Raw genomic sequence first — 20,109 nt, 5'->3', positions numbered from 1 at the left:
AAGCAGGAGAAACGTGTCATGAAATCCTAGGGATTTCTATTCAGAGTCCAACTAGGAAAAGAGAGTCCAGTGTTTTGGAGTCAGAATAGAAGCAGAAGTCATTACCCAGCAGAGTGGCCTAAATTTTTTATTATGGTAAACAAAACAAGCACCAACTTTACAATTCAAAATGCTAACTCTTATCATGAAATAACTTTTGCTACATGCTTGTTCAGAATAAAATGCTGAAAATAAAATGCTTGTTCAGAATAAGATGCTCAGACGAGCATCCTTAGGGACCAACCAGCTCTAGGAAGGGAGCCTCCATGGGCAGGCAACGACCTTGCTCCTCCCTGGACAGCCTCCACTTACACTTGGTCCTGGGCCTCTGTCTGGTCAGTGTCCCCTTCTACTCTCAAAAGTGATTCTGTTTAAACTGGATTGTGGTGATGGCTGCACAGCTCTGGGCATTTGCTAAAAATCATTCAATAACATACTTACCGTGGGCAAATTTTATGGTATGTAAATTACACTTCAACAAAGTCGTTTCTTAAAAGTCCTGATTGGAAGGACAAGTTATATATGAGTTGATCCATACATCATGACCTCAAGGCCTTAAGTGACTTCCAAAGAGTTCTTTTCCAAGAAGACAGGCATTATTTTTTTCCTACTCAAGACACCTTCTTGGCACATGACAGAAAATAAGACCCTCGCCAAGTCTCAGAGACCCAATGCCATAGAAGTCAACTCTTTACAGGCCTTGGCACGTGCTCTTGTTAGTGCTTCATTCACTCTTGAGTATAGAAGCAGCACAACCACAACCATCCCTGTTTGAGGCCATCTAAGCCATTCTTGGGATTCCCAGGTGGCGCTAATGATAAAGAACCCACCTGCCAATGCAGAAGATGTAAGAGGGTTTGATCCCTGGCTTGGGAAGATCCCCTGGAGGAAGAAATGGCAATCCACTCCAGGATTCTTGCCTGGAGAATCCCCATGGACAGAGGAGCCTGGCAGGCTACAGTCCATGGGGTCACAAAGAGTTGGACACAACAAAAATGAGTTAGCGCGCACACACACACACACACACACACACACACACACACAGGCGACTATTAATTCCATAGGTGGTCTCCATTTGCTTTAAAAGGATACATACAATGTTAAAAGCTTTGGCGTATTACTGGCTTTGAACATTAAAGCCAGAAACTTTTCCAGTTTCAACTTTAATTCTGAAGTCCAAGAATCCTAAAGGTAAGGAAAAAAGAAGGAAAAATAAGAAAAGCACCAGATCATTAAATGCCAACAAACATTGTCAAGCTGTGGCCTTCAGGATAAAGTAGCTCTGCCACAGTTACTGAAACCAGAAGCAAGATGTCTTGTCAGTGGTGTGATGCTGTAAAAAAACAGGTTTTAGGACATTTGACCAATTCACTTATAGAAGATTCAAGAGCCCACGTCAGGAAGAAAGGACAGAGTCCTTTCATAATCAGGGAAAAAATAACTCTGTACATGATTTGAATATTTCAAGGATGCCAAGTAACCTTATTAGGCTGAAAACCAAAAATATTTCAGTATGGTTTAGGCATATGTGGCACTGGCAGGCATATACAATTATCGCTAAGTTACGGAAAGTCTCCGGAAGAAAGGGACTCATTTCCATAAACCTCACTCAGACAAGAAAAACAGAAAGAAGCAGTTGCCTGCCTCAGATACTCCATTGTGTCCAGCATTCTGATATGTGTCTAGTTTGATTTCTTCCTTAAAAATAAATTATTTACCTCAAACAACGTTCACTGAGAAGGGAAAAATAATGACTTACGTAGTGAAAGAATAAGTATCACAAGCAATGACCTTTCTCGGGACAATTTTCCTGAGGGTTCTTAGACAAGAGTATCTACCACTAAACCGGGAGGTCCCACTAAAAGAAGTTCTGCTGCTAAAAACTCACGGCCACTTGGCTCTGAGATCCTGTCCCGTCTCCCTCCGACCTGCCCATTCTCCCCACTTCTCCCTCCAGCTCTCATCACCCACACCCCCCACCCCACTCCACTGGTCTATCCTGTGCATTCTCTGACTCTTCAAAAAAATACTGCCAAATAAGCAGAAAAGTTTGATTCTCTGACACAGCATGATGACTCTATTTCTTTCTTTTTTTTTTTTTTGGTGACTCTATTTCTAATGGGTCTGTTGTGGGTTGAACTGTGTCCCCTAAAAAGACATGTTGAAGCCTTAATCTCCTTGGAATGTGAGGTCAGGGGAGCGGGGACGCTGCAGAAGAAATTAGCTCAGAGGAGGCTGAATGAGAATAAGCTCTTAATCCAATATGACTGGTGTCCTTATAAGAAGAAGGACATTTAGGCACAGACACTGAGAGAAGACAGCCATGCAAAGACAGAGAGGAGATTTAGAATCACGCAGCCACAAGCCAAGGGACACCTGAGGCTACTAGAAGCTGGAAAAGGTAAGGAAGGATCTTCCCCTAGAAGTTTCATAGGGAGCACAGTCCCTTGACACCCTGATTTCACACTTCTGGCCTCGTAAACTGTGAGACAAGCAATTTCTGTTGTTTTAAACCACCCAGTGTGTGGTCCTTTGTTATAACAACTGTAGGAAGCTCATACGGTGTGCTCCAGCTTGAGGCTTTCTGTGCTCAACCGTATAGAAATCAATCTCAGGAAAGGACTGCTAGGTTGGCCAACATAAACCAAGACATCTTAAATAAAAAAAGAAAAATAAAATATTTGGGTATCCCTAAGACACTCCTATGGTTTTTCCAGTAGTCACGTATGGATGTGAGAGTTGGACTGTCAAGAAAGCTGAGCGCTGAAGAATTGATGCTTTTGAACTTTGGTGTTGGAGAAGACTGTTGAGAGTCCCTTGGACTGCAAGGAGATCCAACCAGTCCATTCTGAAGGAGATCAGCCCTGGGTGTTCTTTGGAAGGAATGATGCTAAAGCTGAAACTCTAGTACTTTGGCCACCTCATGCGAAGAGTTGACTCATTGGAAAAGACTCTGATGCTGGGAGGGATTGGGGGCAGGAGGAGAAGGGGATGACAGAGGATGAGATGGCTGGATGGCATCACTGACTCGATGGACATGAGTCTGAGTGAACTCTAGGAGATAGTGATGGACAGGGAGGCCTGGCATGCTGCGATTCATGGGGTCGCAAAGAGCTGGACACGACTGAGCGACTGAACTGAACTGAAGACACACTAGACACACTAGAGTGAAGTGATACAATCAGAGAAAAAAAGACAGGGGACCTGCAAAGGAACAGCAATCAGACTGATGGCCAACTTCAAAACTGCAACAGTGGGAGCCAGGACACAAAAAACCTTCAGTGTCCTGAAAGAAAATAACTGTCAGGACCTCCCTGTGGTCCAGTGGTTAAGACCCCACGCTCCACTACAAGGGACATGGGTTCAGTCACTGGTCAAGGAATTAAGAGCCCGCATGCCACACGGAAAAAAAAAAAAAAGAGCTATAAACCTACTACTTTAACCCTGTTTGAGAAAGCAGTACAGATGCTTTCAGACAACAAGAACTGAAAGAAGGGAACCTCAGTGAAAGGAGATTCTAAAGGAGCATCTTTCAAGTAGGGGTGAAAACGATCCTGGATGGAAGGCCTTCTACACAAGATGGAATAGTAAACAAAAATACTGGTGAATCTAAGGGTAAATCGATACACATACTGACTGCATAAAATTTTTAAAAGTTCAGATTTTGTGGGGCTAAAGTATATACTAAAATATTTGACAACTACAGCCCGTAAGTTAAATGAGGTCCTTGTAATGATCAGGAAGAGAGTAAATACTAACTTTAGATTTTATTATGTACACTGAAGTATCTGTGATGACCACTGAAAGAATATATTTAGAGATCAGTAAAAGGAAAAATTCCAGTTGAGCTATTTCAAATCCTGGAAGATGATGCTGTGAAAGTGCTGCACTCAATATGCCAGCAAATTTGGAAAACTCAGCAGTGGCCACAGGACTGGAAAAGGTCAGTTTTCATTCCAATCCCAAAGAAAGGCAATGCCAAAGAATGCTCAAACTACCGCACAATTGCACTCATCTCACACACTAGTAAAGTAATGCTCAAAATTCTCCAAGCCAGGCTTCAGCAATATGTGAACCGTGAACTTCCAGATATTCAAGCTGGTTTTAGAAAAGACAGAGGAACCAGAGATCAAAGTGCCAACATCCGCTAGATCATTGAAAAAGCAAGAGAGTTCCAGAAAAATATCTATTTCTGCTTTATTGACTATGCCAAAGCCTTTGATTGTGTGGATCACAATAAACTGTGCAAAATTCTGAAAGAGATGGGAATACCAGATCACCTGACCTGTCTCTTAAGAAACCTATATGCAGGTCAGGAAGCAACAGTTAGAACTGGACATGGAACAACAGACTGGTTCCAAATAGGAAAAGGAGTACGTCAAGGCTGTATATTGTCACTCTGCCTATTTAACTTATATGCAGAGTACGTCATGGGAAACGCTGGGCTGGAGGAAACACAAGCTGGAATCAAGACTGCTGGGAGAAATATCAATAACCTCAGATATGCAGATGACACCACCCTTATGGCAGAAAGTGAAGAGGAACTAAAAGCCTCTTGATGAAAGTGAAAATGGAGAGTGAAAAAGTTGTCTTAAAGCTCAACATTCAGAAAACGAAGATCATGGCATGTGGTCCCATCACTTCATGGCAAATAGATGGGGAAACAGTGGACACAGTGTCAGACTTTATTTTTCTGGGCTCCAAAATCACTGCAGATGGTGATTGCAGCCATGAAATTAAAAGACGCTTACTCCTTGGAAGGAAAGTTATGACCAAACTAGACAGCATACTGAAAAGCAGAGACATTACTTTGTCAACAAAGGTCTGTCTAGTCAAGGATATGGTTTTTTCAGTGGTCATGTATGGATGTGAGAGTTGGACTATAAAGAAAGCTGAGCACGGAAGAATTGATGCTTTTGAACTGGGTGTTGGAGAAGACTCTTAAGAGTCCCTTGGACTGCAAGGAGATCCAACCAGTCCATTCTGAAGGAGATCAGTCCTGGGTGTTCATTGGAAGGACTGATGCTGAAGCTGAAACTCCAATACTTTGGCCACCTCATGTGAAGAGTTGACTCACTGGAAAAGACCCTGATGCTGGGAGGGATTGGGGGCTGGAGGAGAAGGGGACAACAGAGGATGAGATGGCTGGATGGCATCACCGACTCGATGGACATGAATTTGAGTGAACTCTGGGAGTTGGTGATGGACAGGGAGGCCTGGCGTGCTGTGATTCATGGGGTCACAAAGAGTTGGACATGACTGAGTGACTGAACTGAACTGAAAAGGAAAAAAAGGGGGGAATAAAATGATTCTGTGAATGCTGATGATCTCTAACCTCCTGAACTCTGAAGAGGAACTTGAACTCAGTCTTGGAACATCAGACCTGCCGAGGACTCAGTGGGAACCTTTCCCTGACTCTCCCAGCTCTGCCTCGCCTTGACCTAAGCTGTAGCCACACCACCATGTCATGACTCTCGTAAACAGAAACTTGACTGTGAGAACATCTAACCTTCCATTGCAAAGTTCATCACCTTTGTAACCGTTTTATATTTTTAACCTTTTAGGAGAAGACAGTAAAACTAAATTGGTACTGACCAGAAAAACAAGCACAGAATTCAACCGTGCTACTGTATAACAATCTAGCTTTGATAAAATGAGTCAACCACCTGAACTTCAATTTAGCAGCTGCTATTCAGGAGTAACGAAATTGGTTTTACTGAATTCAATAAACAGAGAATAGCAGAAACTGAAATGTAATTGTTTGGAAGAATTGCGTCCATTGTTCAGTGGTTGGGGAACACATACAAATTTTTGAAAACAGTGTGAGATCTTTAGAAAAACTATCTAGTCATATCAAAATATTTGTTTCTAAATGCATTTCAATAAACCTCTCAGTGGGATGTATTAATTTTAGTAAGTCAACAAAAATTACCTTAATAGGTAAGTTTTTATTTATAAATACTATGCTAAAATGTCAAGTAAAATGAAATAAAACAATTAAAAGAGCTATAGACAAATAGTCTGATGGAAATAATGTAGTACAAAATCAGATAATCAAATATATACTGAGTAAGTGAGAATTTTAACACAAATCAAAATATACAAGGCCAGTGATTGTGTAAAGTAGCCTAGATTTTTCTCTGGCTACTAGTTTTCATTATAATTGAATAGGTTATTGTTTCAATACTGTAAAAGTTTACAAAGAATGACTGAAGAGGCTAGTGTATTTTACAATATTTTGTCAGTCTGAGTTAACAAGTCTTGGTGCAATAACAACAACAACAAAATCACATTTTATACCAGAAGAAAAGTTTGTTAAAGCAACTTACCTGTACTTTCTTTTAAAATACAACATATGCAAACGTTAGTGTTTTTTTACAGCATGCTTCAGAAATCAGCAGCGTATAAAAGGTGGAACTGCCATGCTGCCCAGGATCCAAGATCTGGAGACAGTCGCTTACCTGGAAGAGTTCTTTAAATGACGGGTGCGCCATGGGGTTGGGAACAAAAGGCAGGGCATAGAAAGGCAGGAACTCCGTGGTCTGGCTCAGGGCCGCCCCTTTGGTCTCCAGGAAGGTTTTGAAATAAGAAATCCTTTCATCCAGGTCCTCTTTGTCCTGCAAGGAAGAGAGGATGTCTGAGATCTCCGGCTTGACGCCGGCTCACCGGTTCACCTGTCCTCCCCTCAAGGCTCTCTCGGTTCCAGCCATGTTGCTGCCATCCTCCTCACCTGGCCCAGCCTGCGAGCTGTCTGCAGTCATCCGAACATCACCCCCTGTTTCACCCCTTCATGAAATTGCCAGAATATCAGAGAACTGCATGTATAATATATATAGTCCAAGTGCTGCCTTTTCACTTTATCATTACCATTTTCTGATATCCTTAAATTCATCAATGTCTTTCTTAATGGCATGACAAAACCTCATCTTGTGAGTCTATCATAATTTATTTAACCAATCCCCCATTATTAGATATGTACATCGCTTTCATAGTACAGATAGAAAGAAATATTTGTCTGCATTCCTGTGATTTCCTTAGGAAAGGTTTTTAAGGGTGAATAGTTTTTTTTTTTTAATATGGAACGCTTTCAAATTTGCATGTCATCCTTGCACAGGGGCCATGCTAATCTTCACTGTGTCGTTCCGCTGTTTTTTTGAAGAGTATATGTGCTGCCAAAGCAAGCACTTAAGGGTGAACAGTTTTTTCAAACAGCAGTTTCCATATCATTATTCCCTTCTTTTATTAAGCTAACCAGGAATTGACCTTGCCAGCTTCACTACTTCCGGGTGTAACCCCAGGCAAGTCGGGTTCCCATCCCCACCCCGATGGGTCTCCACCTCCCCCTGGGCCTCAGTGAGAAAGTCTTCCCTGGCCTCACCTGTTAGGTCCCTCACAGCCTCATACACAGGCCAGTTGTTCTCATCAATGTATCTCCCTTCACCTATACCATGAAGCCCACTGGACTTAAAAAATTTATTGATTTTTTTATCTTATAGCAAAACAGAAAAAATTAGTAAAAACAGATACAAGGGCAATTAAAATCTCCCACAATGGCACCCACCTGAGAACCATCTTTAGGAACAGCCTTCCAAGAACAGCTACTACAATTTGCTATATAGCTGCTCCCTCCACTCTGACCCCTCCTGTGGCCACTGACATGTTAGGAAGTTAACACAGGTCCTCGGGGCAGTAGCTAGTACATGGAGGAGTCACAAAACAAAGGTGGATGGTTCGATGTCAGCCTGGCTGGCCCCCCTCTGTCATTCCCTCCGCACCCCGAGGTTCATCCGCAGAGCAGCCTGTGTCTGCTCTCCTCTCTTTCACACCTCCAGGAAAAGACTGCAGAAGCTCAATTCAACCCATCACTCAAACTTTCACAAACGGGCACACCATTTTCCCACTGTTTAAGCTTAAATTCATCTTCTGGTTGAAAATGTGGTCTAAAGATGCATTCTCTTAGACATAGCCATCTTGAGATAGTCAAGCAAACGAGGACATAGCTTTCATTACAGAAATGACTTTCCATACAAATTAGAAAAGAAACTGCTGGGAATGAGACAGAAAAAGCATGCATCAGGACATATGAGGCCTACTCCTGAGAATAATATGATAAAAGGGGCAAAAAACTAACGTAATCTCATTTGCAAAAGGTAACGGCTAACATCCTCCTTTAACACACCCCGTGGACCAATCCCCCAGCACAAGGTGAACCTACAGGTCTGCCTGCAGAGTGCTTCAGAAGATAGATGGCAAAGTGGATGTGAAGGTAGAACTCCAGCTTCTGGGCCAGAGAGTCGCCGTCCCGGATGGGCCTGGGGATGTGCTCCTCCCACAGCCTGAAGAACACCTTCTGGTCTCCACTGTCAAACGCAGCAAGGAGATCCCTCTGTGGAGAAGACATCGGAGTGAAGCCTGGTCGGTTACAAGGGATGCCACATCTCCCAACACCCCTGATTCTCACACCCTCCCAATGCCTTGCTGTTTTTCAGTCGCTCATTTGTGTCCGGCTCTCTGTGACCCTGTGAACTGCAGCATGCCAGGCTTCGGTGGCCTTCACTATCTCCCGGAGCTTGCTCAAACTCAGGACCATTGAGTCAGTGATGCCATCCAACCATTTCATCCTAGACACCCATATACTCCATCATTTCAGTGTGAGCAAAACTAAGTCTCCTTTTCAGAGGTGAGGGACAGGAAAAGAGAGATCCGGAAGGCTTCAGACTGCCTTGGCTGACATTCCTGCAGACCGCCCCTGGTTTTCCACTGCTCTGCAACATCAAATCTGAGCATACTGAAGAACAGAGGGCTTCCCGGGTAGCTCAGTTGGTAAAGAATCTGCGTGCAATGCAGGAGACCCTGGTTTGATTCCTGGATCGGGAAGATCCCCTGGAGAAGGGATAGGCTACTCACTCCAGTATACTTGGGCTTTGCTGGTGGCTCAGCTGGTAAAGAATCGCCTGTAAAGTGGGAGACCTGGGTTCAATCCCTGGGTTAGGAAGACCCCTTGGAGAAGGGAAAGGCTAACCACTCCAGTATTCTGGCCGGGAGAATTCCCTGGGCTGTATAGTCCATGGGGTCACAAAGAGTTGTACACAACTGAGCGGCTTTCACTGAAGAACAGATGCAATGGTGAAGGTCTCTGAAATGGAAGGAATCTGCCACCAGCACAAGAATACACTCAGGTTGCCCTTTGGACTTGGTGACCCACCGCCTAAGACTGATGAGAATAGCTCGGACCCAGAGCCCAGCCAGACCTCAGCGGAGCGACCTCATACTTACAGAGAGTCACTGACACCACAGCTGCCAAGATGTGGCGTGCGGCCAGGAGTTCAGCCACGTGGAATGGTCAATCCCAGGCCTGGGAGGTGGGACTGAGCGTCGTCACAGGCTTGCTGTTGCCAGAAGTGTGTCTGGTGGAGAGGGCAGCGCAGAAAGTGACCACAGAGCCCAGCTCCCCCAGAGTGATTGCCTCCAGGTCCAAGAATAGGACGCCTGGGCTGGAGACGGAAGGGGAAACACAGGCCCGGCTCCAGGCTAACCTCGGGGTTGCGCCAGCCTGACAACGTGGGGCAGCGCCCATGGCCCGACTCACCACGTGGTGGCTGAGACAAAGAACTCTAGAGAAAGGAGGTGGCAGTCAGCACATCACCTGTCTCACAGGAGGAGCGATAACTGACCCACCACCAACACCTGCTGTGTGACTTTACAGATTTAGGCAAGGTGGTTCGGCGGTAAAAGAATCTGCTTGCTGATGCAGGAGATACAAGACATGCCAGTTCGATCCCTGGGTCGGGAAGATCCCCTGGAGGAGGAAATGGCAACCTACTCCAGTATTCTTGCCTGGGAAATCCCAAGGGCAGAGGAGCCTGGCGGGCTTCAGTCCATGGGGTCGCAAAGAGCGGGACACTACTGAGTACGCATGCTTGCCTTCAGGACCAAGAGAGCTTCCTGCTGTGTTTTCCTTTTTGTATCAAATGCCCACAATACCCAGACCTCCATTTTGGGCTCAACTGCAGAAACTTTTTTCAGAGTTTTCTGATTTTTTTTTTTTTCCAGATTTTCTGTAGAATCTCCAGTTCCCCCATCCTTCACCACCATTACTTACCACCATTATTGGGTCACTGTTCTTTTATGCTTTTAATAGTTTTACATTTTTTTCTGTAAATTTTTTTTAAGGTAAAATATTCTATTTGTTTATAATCAAGCTTTTTAACATAAGATAGAAACCTACAGAGAACAGGGCTGCTGTGTTTGGTTTTCCTTAAGTCAGAAACATTCTCTGATAAGGAGTCTTCCGACATGACCCCTACAAAAATGTTCTCTGTATCATGTGACCGAGAACAATGGTCTCTGAATATTACCTCACTCAGGAAGGGACTGGCTTACACTGGAAAGAAACTCAGAAGTTTTCAAAATAAGCCCCACAGTGAAATTCTACCTCTTCAAAACTGGCCTCTTTGGGGGGACCTGGCCAGAGGATCCCATGTTCTTGTCACTTCCTAATACAAAGGTGAGAGGGACGTGCTGCTGGGGCCTGGCCCCACCCCAGGCTCAAGTCTGCTGAGCCCTGAGCAATCCCTGCTGACCACCCAGGGGAGGACTCTCCCTCGAGGTCCAGGAACTGTGTACAGACTCTTGAGGGTGTCTTAAAGCCTGGAGTCAAGTGTTTTCTTAACATGGTTTGGCAAAATATGCCTACGCATCACATGGCCCATTTACAGTTTATTCTAGACTCTGCATTTGTAGACCTGGGACCACAAACCTTTGCTGTGCCATGACACTCCCAATTTATAAACCATAGTCTGAACCTGGAAATGGTCCCTGCGTAGGGCACCCGAAGCTGGTGTTCTGTGACAACCTGGAGGGATGGGGTGCAGAGAGAGGTGGGAGGGGTTTTAGGATGGAGGGGACACGCGTATGCCTATTGCTGACTCATAATGATGTATGGCAAAAACCATCACAATATTGTAAAGTAATTATCCTTCAAGAAAAATTTAAAAATAAATAAATTTTTTTAAAATGACCCCTGAATTTAAAATAATATCTACACATAAAGCAATCCGACTTAATGGACATGAATTTGAGCACACTCCAGGAGATAGTGGAGGACAGAAGCGCCTGGTGTGCTGCAGTCCATGGAGTCAGACACAGCTTAGTGATAACAACAAATAGAACAATCCAGTGTGATAACTCATAGGGGTCACAAAAAATATTAACTTCTCTAATGTAAAGTGTGATCTCAGCCACAATTACCAAGATCAGAAAATTACACACCACCAATAATCACCCATACACACAGGTTCTTAAAGAACTGTAATTAAGGAAATTTTGTCTATTGAGGGCCACTGACACTTGGCAAGTATCACTAAGCCACCGCTCCAGGTATTTTTGTTTGGGAAATCTATAAAGGCGGGACATAGCTGTTTACTGAATGGGCAGAAAAGACAGGCTTCTCACAATCACAAAGTTTCAAGACCTTTCAAGTTAAGTAGCCTCTGTTTGCATGTCTAATGATGACCAGACTCTCTTCTCCTGCTCTGAAGTCTACTCTGGGGTTGGGAGGAAGCCTCAGGCTGCCCGGTGCAGCACTGGCAGAGGAGCCCGTGTCTGAAGTGGTGCAGGCTCGGCACCCAGATGCCCAAGGCCTGGAGGGGTGCTGGGCAGGGCACAGCCCCACTCCAACTCCCTGGGCCACTTCAACAGTGTCCCTGCTCGGTGGTACCCATGCCAGGTCATGGGGGAGTCAGGCTGTGGCCTGACCTCCAGCAACTCGGTGGGACTCTCAAACCAAGTCTCTGATTTTTCTTGGAAGTATGTATATTGAAACAAATTTATTAAAATAATCAAATCATGTTTTATGGGTTACCAATGGAAATTCTGATTTGTTTAATACTGACTTAGCCTCACTCCATGTAGTGTTTAGGAAAATGAACAAGAGAGTTATAAGAGGATAAAATTTGTAAATTCCAAAAAATAAAAATATTATCAGGCAAAGCTGAAACAAGCTGCCTCAGGAAATGGTATGTTCTCTTGTCATGGGTTGTACTTGAGATGAACCAATTCCTTACCTAGAACATTTTGAATGGGACGCAGAATCAAATGACTGAAATGAGGACTTTTTGTTTTTGGCCACACACGTGGAATCTTAGTTCCCTGATGAAGGACTGAACCTGTGCCCCTTGTATTGGGGGCACAGAGTCTTAACCACTTGACCACCAGGGAAGTCCTTGAAATGAAGACTTTCAAGGCCTTTTCTGATCCCGCTGCAGCCCAGCGCCAGGGGCTCCCAGCCACCCAGGCCTTCCTTTGACAGGGTGCTGCCCTGTATATGGCTCTTGCCCACTTCGACCTCCCCAAACTAGATGGCAAGCATCCTGAGGGCAGATATTTTGTTTTATTTTGTTCACCATAGTGTCCCCAGTACTTAGAATTAACCTAAACTTCCTCAGGGTGGAGATCACATTTGTCTCTGTTTCTAAGCATTGCGTGGTTTCTTCTTCCTACCAAGAAATATGTATGGAAAAACCTTGTGTTGCCATTCATTTTCTAGGTCAGTCAAGAAAGGATGTGAAATCTCTCCAGAGATTTGAAGATGATATCACCCGTTTATCCATAAACATCGGCACAGTCTAACAAGTTGCTCTGCCCAGGTCCCCAGAAATGATTCCAACATTCTCTAATGGTGACGTATTTTAGAAGTTGGGAGCATCTTGATTACATACGAAAATCAAAAAGTAAAATGTTACCTGGAATTTCAATGATTTGGGGTCCCTTAAAGAGCCACATGTAGATTTAGATAATGGTTTTCCTTTTATTTTGCATTCTTTCAAAAATGTTTTCAAGGTGTCTTCAAATTCAGCAAAATCTAAATACTGTAAAAAAAAAAAAGCATAAATGAGCATACATTTCTCTGTTCTAACATCAACAAAGTGACTGTCTTTAATGTAATTGTATCAGCTCAATATTATCACAAATATATAATGGGATTAATTAACTGTCATCTTTGGAGAAGTAATGTGGGATCAGGAATTTACTTATTGATATACATACTAAAGGCCTAGAAAGACAGTATCATAGAAAATATTCATTTCAGTTCAGTTCAGTCACTCAGTCATGTCTGACTCTTTGCGACCCCATAGACTGCAGCATGCCAGGCCTCCTTGTCCATCTCTAACTCCCAGAACTTGCTCAAACTCAAGTCCATCGAGTCGGTGATGCCGTCTAACCATCTCATCTTCTGTTGTCCCCTTCTCCTCCTGCCTTCAATTTTCCCAGCATCAGGGTTGTTACCAATGAGTCAGTTCTTCGCATCAGGTGGCCAAAGTATTGGAGCTTCAGCTTCAGCATCAGTCCCTCCAATGAATATTTGGGACTGATTTCCTTAAGATTGACTGGTTTGATCTCCTTGCAGTCTAAGGGACTCTCAAAAGTCTTCTCCAACAACACAGTTCAGAAGCATCAATTCTTTGGTGCTCAGCTTTCTTTATGGTCCAACTCTCACATCCATACATGACTACTGGAAAAACCATAGCTTTGACTAGACAGACCTTTGTTGGTAAAGTAATGTCTCTGCTTTTTAATATGCTGTCTAGGTTTGACATAGTTTTTCTTATAAGGAGCAAGAGTCTATTACTTTCATGGCTGCAGGCACCATCTGCAGTGATTTTGGAGCCCAAGAAAATGAAGTCTCTCACTGTTTCCATTGTTTCCCCATCTATTTGCTATGAAGTGATGGGACCAGATGCCATGATCTTAGTTTTTTGAATGTTGAGTTTTAAACCAGCTTTTTCACTCTCCTCTTTCACTTTAATCAAGAGGCTCTTCAATTCCTCTTTGCTTTCTGCCATGAGTGGTGTCATCTGCATATCTGAGGTTATTGATATTTCTCCTGTCAATCTTGATTCCAGCTTGTGCTTCATCCGGCCTGGCATTTGTCACGATGTACTCTGCATATAAGTTAAATAAGTAGAGTGACAATATATAGCCTTAATGTACTCCTTTCCCAATTTGGAACCAGTGCGTTGTTCCATGTCCAGTTCTAATTGTTGCTTCTTGTCCTGCATACAGGTTTCTCAGAGGCAGGTAAGGTGGTCTGGTATTCCCATCTCTTTCAGAATTTTCCACAATTTGTTGTGATCCACACAATCAAAGGCTTTAGCATAATCAGTGAAGCAGAAGCAAATGTTCTGGAATTCTCTTGTTTTTCCTATGATCCAATGGATGTTGGCAATTTGATCTCTGGTTCCTCTGCCTTTTCTAAATCCAGCTTCAACATCTGGAAGTTCTCGGTTCATGTACTGTTGAAGACTAGCTTGAAGGATTTTGAGCATTACTTTACTAGTGTGTGAGATGAGTGCAACTGTGTGGTAGTTTGAACATTCTTTAGCATTGCCTTTCTTTGGGACTGGAATGAAAACTGAGCTTTTCCAGTCCTGTGGCCACTGCTGAGTTTTCCAAATTTGCTGGCATACTGAGTACAGCACTTTCACAGCATCATCTTTTAGGATGTGGAATAGCTCAACTGGCATTCCATCACTTCCACTAGCTTTGTTCGTAGTGATGCTTCCTAAGGCCCACCTGACTTCACACCCCAGGATGTCTGGCTCTAGGTGAGTGATCACACCATCGTGGTTATCTGAGTCATGACGATCTTTTTTGTACAGTTCTTCTGTGTATTCTTGCCACTTCTTTTTAATACCTTCTGCTTCTGTTAGGTCCATACCATTTCTGTCCTTTATTGAGCCCATCTTTGCATGAAATGTTCCCTTGGTATCTCTAATTTTCTTGAAGAGATCTCTAGTCTTTCTCATTCTATTGTTTTCCTCTATTTCTTTGCATTGATCACTTAGGGAAGGCTTTCTTATCTCTCCTTGCTATTTTTTGAAACTCTGCATTCAGATGAGTATATCTTTCCTTTTCTCCTTTGCCTTTCACTTCTCTTCTTTTCTCAGTGATTTGTAAAGCCTCCTCAGACAACCATTTTGCCTTTTTGCATTTCTTCTTCCTGGGGATGGTTTTGATCACCAGCTCCTGTACAATGTCACTAACCTCCATCCATAGTTCTTCAGGCACTCTGTCTATTAGATCTAATACCTTGAATCTATTTGTTGTTTCCACTGTATAATCGTAAGGAATTTGATTTAGGTCACACCTGAATGGGATAGTGGTTTTCCCTACTTTATTCAATTTAAGTCTGAATTTGGCAATAAGGAGTTCATGATCTGAGCCACAGTCAGCCCCCAGTCTTGTTTTTGCTGACTGTATAAAGGTTTTGTTTTGTTTGAGCCCTTCAAGTGGCTCTGGAGGGTATGGGGTTTGATTCTAAATGTGATTTCACCCCTCCTACCATCTTGTTAGGGCTTCTCCTTTGTCCTTGGACATTGGGTATCTTTTTTTGGTGGGATCCAACATTCTCCTGTAGATGGCTGTTCAGTGGTTAGTTTCTCACAGGAGAAGATGAGCATACATCCTTCTATTCTGCCATCTTGTGATCAGAGGAGAAAATGTTCATTTACATAAAATAAATGTGCTTTTAGAAGGAAAATGTGAGTTGTAAGATTCATTATAATTATTCATAGAAAATAAAATGAAAAAAAGAAACAAGAAAAGAATATGTGCAGCAGCCTGAAAAAAGCAAAAGTGATTGGCAGAAGGCTTGATGGCTTTGGGTCTAGTAGGTCACTGGGAATTTGTTACCTGCAACAGGGATTAGAAATAATGCCTGTCCCTAAGAAGAAAGGTAAGTCATTAAACCTGGGAAACACCATCTGTGATCTTCAAGTAGGGCACTAAGGATCACCCTCCGTCTTTAAACATCATGGACAGAAGAGCCTGGCTACAGTCCATGAGGTGGCAAAGAGTCAGACAGGACTGAGCATACACACACACACACACACACATACATACACACACACAGGGTGGCAAAAAGTCAGACGGGACTGAGCGTACATACACACACACACACATACACACACACACACACACACACACACACACACAGAGCTTCATGTTAGTGACACAGACTACTACTGCTGCTCTCCACTTCTCTGCTCATCTCCTCAGTTTGTGGCAGTCACACTTTTCTGTTTCCACCTCCTCTAACTCTGGCTATTTCTCCGGGCCCTGTCCACCACCCTCTGCTGTGACGCCTCTGAAAATTTATTCATGATCACACCAAATTTCAAAGCTGCATCCCTCAGGTGGATGCCTCATTCCTGCTCCATGGTCATGTCTCTCATGTGTGACTAAATGCCTAACGGACACTCAGTCACACTCCAAAACAGCAGCAACCATTGCTTTAGCATCGACTCTATGCCGGTCCCCTGATAAAAGTAGCTATTGTTGTTTAGTCGCTAGGTGGTGTCTGATTCTTTGTGACCCCATGGACTGTAGCCTGCCAGGCTCCTTTGTCCATGGGATTTCCCAGGCAAGAATACTGGAGTGGGTTGTTATTTCCTTTTCAAGGGGATCTTCCCGACCCAGGGACCGAACCCATGTCTCCTGATTGGCAAGTGGATTCTTTACTGCAGAATCACCTGGGAATCCAGCTAAAAGCTGTAGAGAATATCAAAAAGCATAAGGCGTAGGCCTATCCTTCAAAAACTTTCAGTGTGGGGCACATAAAGGTCCATTAATAGGCAACAAGTTAACTAGATGATGACGCAGCCACTCAGTGAAATACTCTACAGTATTCAGAAGTCTGAGGCAGAACATAGGAAGATGTTTATACTGTATGTTGACAGATAAAAGGCAAGCTACAGGGAGAGAAATTCAAGAGGGAGGGGACATCTATGGTTAATTCATGCTGATGTATGACAGAAATCAAACCAATATTGTAAAGCAATTATCAATCAATTAAAAATAAATGAATTTTTTAAAAAGGTAAGCTACAGAACAATGTGCATGGTATCACTACATTTTGTAAAATAAACTATTTAGTCATGTGAATATATTTTGAATATTCAAAGGAAAAAAAGTCTAGAAATGTAATATACTAAACCATTAATAGTGGTCACTACAGGAGCAGAGTAAGAGAATTCACTGTTTACACTTCTATACTGTTTGAATCTTTTACCACGAGCATGTATTGCTTGTATAACTTTCTTTAAAGGAAGTCTAAAAAGCAGCTCTAAGATTTCAGCTTATTATGAACACACTGAAAATTATAAAATGGAAAATAGATAACAGTAATGTAATGATATAAACATTACAAGGCATCATAGAATTTGCTGCATTGTAAAACACAAGCGTCGCAAGTTTTCAAGATCTCTTTCTCTGTGACCTGTGTTTTGTGAAACATACCTCTTTCACTAGTCCAAGTAATTCTGATTCATGAGCCAGAACGTCTACCATATTGAACAGATACTGTTAATTCTCACAGCAAAAATCTCTGCAAGGCAAAAACATAAAACAAAGGCTTTCATTTCAATCATCTGTGAATTAACAAAAGAGAGCTGTAGGGGACTTCCCTGGTGGTACAGTGGATGAGTATCCACCTGCCAATATAGGGGACACAGGTTCCATCTCTGGTCTGGGAAGATTCCACATGCCGCACGGAACAACTAAGCCCACAAGCCACAGCTGCTGAAGCCCACGCACCCTGGACTCCAGAGGCCACAACTACTAAGCCTGAGTGCTGCAACTGCTGAGGCCCGCGTGCCCAGAGCCTGTGCAACAAGAGAAGCCACCAAAATGTGAAGCCTGAGCACCACAACAAAGAGAAGCTCCTGCGTCCTCGACCAGAGAAAAGCCTGCGCAGCAATGAAGACCCAGCAGAACCAAAAATACATAATAATAACTTTTTTAAAAAACAGGTAGCTGTAGTGGGCAGAATAATGGCCCCCAAAGTTGCCTGTGTCTTAATCCCCAGAATGGGTGAATATGTGATGTTGCTTAGAAGGGGGGAATCAAGCTTCTTCCTACCTCAGGGCCTTTGCACATATTGTTCTCTCTGCATGCAACACTTTTCCCCTTTCTTTCTTCACCTGGCTGACCTCTGTGCTTAATAAACATCACTTTGTCAGAGAAGTTCTTCACGACCATCATCTGAATAAGATTCTGTTATGATCATCTCTCAGTGAACATGAGCCATCATTGGGTGTTCTATTACCCTGACATTCTTAAAAAGTACAGAATTTTCTGTACACCTTTATATCATAATAGGCTCACTTACTGAGGACTTATCATAAGCCAGGCAATGTGCAAAATGCTTCACATTTAATTTTCACAATAAACCTGAACAATGAATATGATTTATATTCTTCTTTTACAGATGAGGCAACTGAGGCCCAGGGAGGGTGAAGTGTTCCCTAGAACTCAACTAATAAGTGACAAAGTGGAAATTTAAATCCACACTGATATTAACCACTACAGTATTACCCCAAAGTTTGGACCATCTGAATTAGAATCCCCTGGGATGCTTGTGCAAATGAAAACTCCTAGCATCACTCTGATCTTACTGAACATAATGTCCAGAAACTACTTTAAACAATCTCTCCCGATGACTTTTATGCACGTTCCAAGTTTGAGAACCACAGCTTTACTTTATGCAAAAACTAGAGAAAATTTCTTCAGTCACTTTTGAGGGTTGCAGGGGCAGCTTCGGAATTTCTATATGATAAGGATTTAGGGCCTACGAGCTAGTTGAATAAAGGTAAGACTAAGGCATTTGTCTGGAGGAGGAATTTGCAAGGAATTAGCAAGCATCCTGTTTTTGCTTAGATTGGAACAAATCTGGACTTAACCTAGGTGCCTGGGGAGAGGGGTTGGCTGATGGATAACGGAAGGGATAGATCTAAAAGCCCCAGGCCACCCTCCTGTGCCCCCACTACCCAAATGGACGATCTGGAGCCCCCTTTGTCCGGCTCACTGGAGCAAAGATCGGGGACTACTTGTGGCAAGCAGCTGGCCTGTCCTCGGGATGTCCGAGCAGCCGCCTCAGGCCCGCGCCAGAAAAAAAGTCCAGGATAGCAAGCGAAAAGTCGGGGCATCCGGCTGCGGCTGCTGAGTTGGCGCATCGGGGTCTTCCTCTGGGAAGGGGGCTCAGCAGAGCTGCGGCCCTCGGGCCCATCACTACTCCTCCCCGCCCGGGGACGGCGGGCTCTGAGATCGCCCGGCCCTGTCGGGGCGGGGAGGACGCACTTACCTGCTCCTCCGTAGCGGACGCACGCGCCTACCCGGCCCGGCCTCCACGTCTCCAGCCGTCGCCCCGGCAACCACCGCCGCCAGCCTGGCACCACGTGGAGCAGAGCAGCCAATCATGGGGCGTGACCTGTGCGGAGCATCCTGGGAGGAAAGGCGGAGCCTGGGAGGCTACGCTCCGAAGTTTACAGGCGTCGGAAGTGAAGTTGGAACTCGCGGAGCGGTGACGGCTGCGGATGTCGCGCTGCAGAGCCAAGTTACCCGTCCTCCTTTCCACAGTTTCCCATTGGCTCATTTCCACAAATATTGTGCCTGGCCCTGCGGATAAGCCCAATCAGGGTGGAAAATAAACTGGCAAGAGATTGCAGTGTGGTGTGAGTGGAAATAGATGGGCGTCGTTATTCCCATTCCAGAGGAGCCTCCTTCAGTTCAGTTCTGTTCAGTTGCTCTGTCGTGTCCAACTCTGCGACCCCATGGACTGCAGCACGCCAGGCCTCCCTGTCCATCGCCAACTCCTGGAGTTTACTCAAACTCATGTCCACTGAGTCGGTGATGCCATCCAACCATCTCTTCCTCTGTCGTCCCCTTCTCTTCCTGCCTTCAATCTTTCCCAGCATCAGGATCTTTGCAAATAAGTCAGTTATTTGTATCAGGTGGCCAAGGTATTGGAGTTTCAGCTTCAGCATCAGTCCTTCCAATGAATATTCAGGACTGATTTTCTTTAGGATAGATTGGTGGGATCTTGCAGTCCAAGGGACTCTCAAGAGTCTTCTCCAACACCACAATTCAAGAGCATAGATTCTTTGTCGCTCAGCTTTCTTTATAGTCCAACAATCACATCCATACATGACTACTAGGAAAACCATAGCCTTGACTAGACGGATCTTTGTTGGCAAAGTAATGTCTCTGCTTTTTAATATGCTGTCTAGGTTG

The 20,109-nt window shown here is 43.9% G+C and overlaps 1 protein-coding gene and 1 non-coding gene across 9 annotated transcripts in view; both read right to left on the bottom strand.

Annotated features, from left to right (window-relative positions):
- Positions 1-19,280, bottom strand: part of ARMC9 (armadillo repeat containing 9) — a 179,153-nt gene extending 159,873 nt beyond the window's left edge. For 4 of the 8 annotated variants that reach the window (XR_011562129.1, XM_019978475.2, XM_019978487.2 and 1 more), the window contains exons 1-6: positions 19,181-19,279; positions 17,338-17,425; positions 12,783-12,908; positions 8,255-8,425; positions 6,501-6,656; positions 1,132-1,224 (exon numbers count right to left, since the gene is read on the bottom strand). Coding sequence is in view for 7 of the 8 variants with exons in the window: in XM_019978475.2 (XP_019834034.2) it covers positions 1,132-1,224; positions 6,501-6,656; positions 8,255-8,425; positions 12,783-12,908; positions 17,338-17,388 (597 nt within the window). In the remaining variant the exon portion in view is untranslated. The other 4 variants (XM_070773908.1, XM_019978478.2, XM_070773901.1 and 1 more) reach the window with 4 other exon arrangements.
- Positions 7,110-7,213, bottom strand: LOC139179083 (U6 spliceosomal RNA). Its single transcript, XR_011563492.1, has one exon. It is a non-coding gene; the product is annotated as a U6 spliceosomal RNA (small nuclear RNA).
- Positions 19,281-20,109: the final 829 nt, after the last annotated feature.

Source organism: Bos indicus, chromosome 2 (genome assembly GCF_029378745.1).
Source record: "Bos indicus isolate NIAB-ARS_2022 breed Sahiwal x Tharparkar chromosome 2, NIAB-ARS_B.indTharparkar_mat_pri_1.0, whole genome shotgun sequence".
Lineage (NCBI taxonomy): Eukaryota > Metazoa > Chordata > Mammalia > Artiodactyla > Bovidae > Bos > Bos indicus.
This window is presented reverse-complemented; position numbering and strand designations above follow the sequence as displayed.